At 43.2% G+C, this 5963-nt stretch overlaps 2 protein-coding genes across 2 annotated transcripts in view; one reads left to right on the forward strand and one right to left on the reverse strand.

Annotated features, from left to right (window-relative positions):
* The window catches only part of LOC116696823 (serine/threonine-protein phosphatase 2A 55 kDa regulatory subunit B gamma isoform), a 36782-nt gene that overhangs the window by 27692 nt on the left and 3127 nt on the right, over positions 1 to 5963 (forward strand). The gene's annotated exons all lie outside the window — the stretch shown is intronic.
* The window catches only part of wfs1b (Wolfram syndrome 1b (wolframin)), an 8678-nt gene continuing 7130 nt past the window's right edge, over positions 4416 to 5963 (reverse strand). The window contains exons 10-11 of the mRNA XM_032527999.1: positions 5267 to 5963; positions 4416 to 5218 (exon numbers count right to left, since the gene is read on the reverse strand). The exon at positions 5267 to 5963 is cut by the window's right edge and continues 879 nt beyond it. Of these exons, the coding sequence (XP_032383890.1) occupies positions 5297 to 5963 (667 nt within the window). The 3' untranslated portion in view covers positions 4416 to 5218; positions 5267 to 5296. The remainder of the gene's footprint in view (positions 5219 to 5266) is intronic.

Here is a 5963-nt window from a genome sequence, read left to right on the forward strand (position 1 = left end):
GGACAGACCCAGGCTCTTGGTAGGCGGTGTCTGATAGGCCAGTTGGGGTTAAAATGAAGAGTGGCAATAACCGACACAGTAAAAGATAATGGAACAGTGACTAAAAATAGTAGTTGTTAGTAGTTCATGGCATAGCAAGGCACTGCACGGCATTACAAGGCACAGCAGGGCGTGGTAGGATGTAACGGGGCATTGCAGGACGTGCAGCAGGACCACGGCAACAGCTGCAACCGTGATTTTAGAGCCTCACTGATCCAAGGAAACATTAAAGCCCCAGTGTGTAATGTTTGTAGTTGTTTATTATCAAAATCTGTATTGCCCTTTTATGCCTCTTTTTATGAATATTTACCACTACCATCAAGTTCCAAGTATTCCTATTGGCTTGAAATTTTACATTTGCTCTTGCATGAACTGGGGTAGACTCTCCACATTCATGCGCCATCTTGAAATACATTAGATACAAATTTCAGGAACAGTCTTCTTCTTCACCCAGAATAAGAAACCGGATATTGAAAAGAACAAGAGACTGGCGTCATCAGAAAAGAGTGAACACTGGAGCTGCTTTGGACACACACACCAAATCCCAACCGAGACACTGAACCCTGAGCTGCCCCCGATGCTGCGCCATTGGAGTTTGAATGTGTGTGTGAGTGTTTTATCTGACAAGCAGGTGGCACCTTGTATGGCAGCCTCGGCCCAAACGTGTGAATGGTTCCTGTACTATGTAAAAGTGATTTGAGTAGTCGTTAAGACTAGAAATGCGCTATATAAGAACAGTCCATTTACTCATGACTCTCACCTGTGTTAGTGGGGGGAGGATCAAGGAGTGGTAGTGTGAAGGTGTGCATTGAACGGGCCGACGGGGCTTGAGAGAGACTGAACTGCTGTTACTGAAACTGGCTACACAGCCAACAAACAGGGGGAGCTGCATTTTTACACATTGTTGCATTAGGCCTACCTTGCAGAAGACGGACAATAAAGCAGTTCTACAAAATGGCAGTCAGGTTTTGCAGTCTGGTTAATACATGGTACCAGGAGTAAACCCGGAAAATGAGTGTAATGAATAATTGCCTGCCTGATGAGTTAAAATTAACAGGCAACATTCACAAACACTAGAAAGCCTTAAGGCAAAGTTTTTAGCTCTATTTGCTGGCGATAGGACTGGAAGAAAGTAACGACCAACAGAACATAGCACGGTTGCCTTTTCAGAAGAGTAAAGAGACAAGTTCCCTGCGGTGTTGAGCAAGTTTGAAGACTGTTGTACACCAAGAAAAATGTCAACATTTGAGCGGTATGTCTTCAGGAGTAGAATGCAAAAAGAGACAGTCAGTAGAACTGTGTGCAACAGACCTGCATCTATAGAGTCAGTCCTGCATCTTTGGCTCACTGTGTGACTCCATGATAAGGGATCAGATCGTCATAGGAGTAACGGTCGAAAAGGTAATTAATATTTGCCAGGCTGCTAATAGTACAAAAATCAGTTAGTCTTTTGACAATGAGTGTTAATCAGCCACGGTTGATGCAGTGCGTAACCACAAAAAGAGGCCAGATAAATGGCAGTCTTGAGACCAAAGGGCGAAGACTGTGGGAGACGTGGGAGTAAGCATGTCCCAAAAAGAGTGCCTGGCATATGGCAAAGACTGTTGAAAGTGTGCGGGGAAGAGAAAGGTTCTGTTAAACAAAGAAGAAATGACATGTCGTCAGGCAAGCAAAAGAGGAAAGTGACAATGAGGACGGAGAACCACTGTGTGTGGAAGCAGTGACGCTGACTGATATGGGTGACCATGAGGATGAATGGATAGCACCTTTATGTGTGGATGGAGTAGCAGTTACAATGAAAATTGACACCGGTGCACAGGTAAACGTCCTGTCAATGACATACTTCGAGAAGATGAACAAAAAGCCAGAGGTGAGACCCAAGAAACTGAACTTAAGAGCATTTAACAATCAACCAATCCCATACAAGGGTGTTTTCAGAGACACTCTTTCAGAAGGATGCACTATAAATGGACTGTTTGTCCTGGTGGAGGAGGAGAGACAACCAATCTTAGGTCTAAAAGCAAGTGAGAAACTTGGGCTAATTAAAAGAGTCCATGTCATTGACAGCGCTATAGTGACCCCTAGGGGCGCGTGGATAGTAACAAGAGTGGAAGAGCCCACAGATTGGGTCAGGAAATTTGAATAAGTGGATCAAAAGAGAGCACTACAGACTGCCAACGATGTCAGACTTAACAAGCGCGATGGCTGGAGCAGGTTTCTTTTCCAAGTTGGATGCCAAATTAAGCTAGATGAAGGAAGTGCAAAACTTTGCACTTTCAACACTCCCTTTGGCAGATATTGTTTTCTGTGTATTCTTTTGGAATTGCCTCAGCTCCAGAGGTTTTTCACAGGACAGTACAGCAACTGTTCGATGGCATGGGAGGTGTGAGAACTTCAGGGGCAGAACATGAGTGACTGAGAAAGGTGATGGCACAAGCACAACAATCTGGGCTGAAGTTGAACAAACTAAAGTGTCAGTTCGGGGTGGGTGATATCACTTAGATGGGAGACAGACTATCTGCAGCAGGGATACAGCCAGACCTTGAAAAGATGAGGGCTGTAACAGACATGCCATCACCCAAAGGTAAAACTGAGCTGCAACGTGCACTACGCTCAGTCAACTATGTGGGAAAATTCATTCCCAATCTTTCCGCTCACACAAGAGCCTTATACAGCCTGCCAGAAAGTGGAGCTGAATGCCAGTGGGGACAGGAACATGTGGCTGAATGGGAAATGTGCAAGAACAGTCTAGTTAAAAAAGCCAGTGCTGAAATTTATTGACTACAGCGTTCCTAATGAAAGTGTCCACAGATGCTTCAAAAGAAGGACAGGACAGAAGGACGCATAATGCTTCGTCTCCAGAAATATAGCCTGACATTTGAGTTCACACCAGGAAAACACCTGGTAATGGCAGAAGCTTTCAGCAGAGCATCATTAAGCAACACAGGATCAAGCAGTACTGAACACGATATGCAGGTACATGTGGACTATGAACAAAAAAAACTACCAGTGTCCGAGGAGAAATGGAGACTGATTGCTAAAGCAATGGCAGATGACCAGGAGCTGCAAGATGTCATGGAGAAAATCAATCTGCCAGGAGACCAGAGGCTGATGAATCCTTACCAGAGCTTTAAAGAACTGTCAGTTGGGAGGGGCTTGCTAATGAGAGGTCAACAGATTGTCATACCTACCTCCATGTACTCACAAATGGCAGAACTCACACATGAAGGGCATTTAGGTATAGAGAAATGCAAGAGCTCTGTTTTGGCCACACATGAACAGAGCCATTGAGTTACTGGTGCAGCGCTGTGAGACGTGTCAGCAACCGAAGGAGCTTCTTATGGCCCACAGCAAACCTGAGGAACCATGGAGAAAAGTTGAAACAGACTTGTTCCAGCTGGCGGAGAGAGACTACCTTGTCATTATGGACTACAAGTTAAACTATCCAGAGTTGGTTTTGCTGTGTGACACAACAGCAAAACAAGTGATAAAACACACCAAATCCATTTTTTTTGCAAGACATGGAATCCCAGTGACTGTGACAATGGACCACAATTCAGCCGCCAGCAGTACAGAGATTTTGCAGAGACATATGGCTTTGAACATGTCACATCAAGTCCACGGTATCTGCAATCAAACAGCTTGGCTTTGTGAAACGGCTGCTAAAGAAAGCTGCTGAGACTGGGGAAGATCACTATTTAGCCCTGTTTTATATTCCTGCCAGCGAGATTTGGTCAGAATTTTTTCTTCTTGTTTTTTTTCCTATTGTGACCCTGTAAAAGTTCACCAGAACAGGTTATAGCTGTGTACAGTATGTAAGGGATAAAGTAGAGCAAGGCGGTTGTTATAGTAAATACAACCCGACAAGATGATCAGGACTCTGAGATTTTGGAACCAATTGGTGGGATTACTGTCAAGTACACATGGTGATACACTGGTAAGAGCAAATTTCGTTTCACCATATATACAGCTGATTTAAATAGCTCACGTTACTGTATTGTGTGAACAGTTAACTTCATTTAATATTGTATGAGGCATTTTCTTTTTGCGCTGTGCAAAAATTTCACCAAAACAAGTTCCTTCCTTAGACATTATGCAGAGTTGCTGTCTCAACGTCCAGAGCTTAGCACCGCCCAAGACAATTGTGATTGGTTAAAGGAAATGCAAACAGCCCAGAGTGTGGTTTTCTCCTGTCCTGGAATGGATGTATAGTGTAGCCAGACCTTACTCCGCAGCACCGTAGATATAGCTCTGGCAGTGCGAGACTAGCACTTGTTTATAAAGGCAGGACTAAATGCATTGCTTCATACCTTAGAATGTTGTATTAAAAATGAATATAATGCAGTTAATGTTGACTAAAAACAACAACAAACAAATGTTTTTAATAATGTTTATGGGTCACAGTATAGAAAACAGTAGTGACATCCTAACTTAAAACACTTCACTCAGGGACTGCAAACGTTCCATATGTTACATCCCTGCACAGCAGCGATGGAGACAAACAAGGGAGGGGAAAACTATATGAGAAGGGAGAAAAACTTGGATACCTACTCTGTAATAAATACAAGCACAGATGCAGCTGATCTTTTTAAAGGTTAAGGATTAAAGACATGATTTAGTCTATTCTCTTCCATTTTTTAATAACAGTTTTATAAGGCACTTATAAATAATTTCCCAATACAACATACAGCACATTTACTGTCTGTTAAATGATTAAAGCTTGATAGCAAAAACAACTGCACAAATTATTAGCATTACAAACCTTTTTCTTCTATAACTTGTAGGCAACAGAAAAAAGAATAAGTACAGTTCACCATGGAGACTGTAACATGGAAATACTGATGATTTTGGCTACAAATATTTGATAAATGTTCGTAAAAATGGGTTCAGCAGACGTAGTGTTTGAACAATGATTTCATCATTATTAACAGACCACAGCTAACGAGGTTTAGATTGTGTTTTTATTACTTTAGTGTTAGGCAGTAAATTACTTATTCTAAAAACCTTAGTTTGTGTTTCTCCTCTTTGTATATTTAATTTTTTTGTGTTCTCACACATTTTGGCTCAAAAGCTATAAGTTCGCAAACAAACACTCGCACATGTCCAAATTTACAAGAGGACTAATACCAATCATGTCGGAGTACGTGTCCACCCTTTTACTCTTACAGTGTTAAGAAGAGTGAAGTACAATCATTAATGTTCTTCAACTAGTATTATCATACATCTTATTTCTCCCAGAGGTGTGTTTGCCAGATCTCTACCCCCCCTCATGTGTCACAGTCTCTACTTCAGTCTCTGAGTGTTGCTCAAGCTGAGCGGTCAGGAAGGGGTTGAAGAAGAAGTCAAACCCAAACTGCAGGGCACTCTGAGCCGTGCGCCTCCAGTCGTGTTCAATCTTGTACTGCCTGCTGCTGGGCAATCGGGCATCGCCACAAGACAGGCAGTGAATGGCTTTTAGTTCAAACACGGGCCATTTGGAGCCTAAACGACCCTCCAGTATGGTGCTGAACTCCACCAGGCTCCCTGTTTTTAAGTATAAAAGCATAGACTTGAACTCATTACTAGCCCGCAGAACTATGTCCTTAGTCGCATCTTCGTCCTCTATGATTGTTCCGTTCTTGCTCTTCCTCTCCAGCGGCATGCCCATTGTGACTTCAAATTTGTATCGATCAAAGCGTTTGATGTGACATTTGTGCTTGGCCAGTTTTTTAAGTTTACAGAGGGGATCTTCTGGAGGAGGAGCGGGGGCAGGCAGAGGCTGGGGCTCAGCCGTCACGTTTTTCAACTCCTCACACAAAGGATACGGCTCACCGTACAAGCACCTCATCCAGTTCCCCACAAATACAGGCAGCAGGTTGACAACCGACTGCGGCCCATTCTCAATTTCGGTCACGCGGACATATTTGAAGCGTCCAGTCCAGGTG

This window comes from Etheostoma spectabile, chromosome 10 (genome assembly GCF_008692095.1).
Source record: "Etheostoma spectabile isolate EspeVRDwgs_2016 chromosome 10, UIUC_Espe_1.0, whole genome shotgun sequence".
NCBI lineage: Eukaryota > Metazoa > Chordata > Actinopteri > Perciformes > Percidae > Etheostoma > Etheostoma spectabile.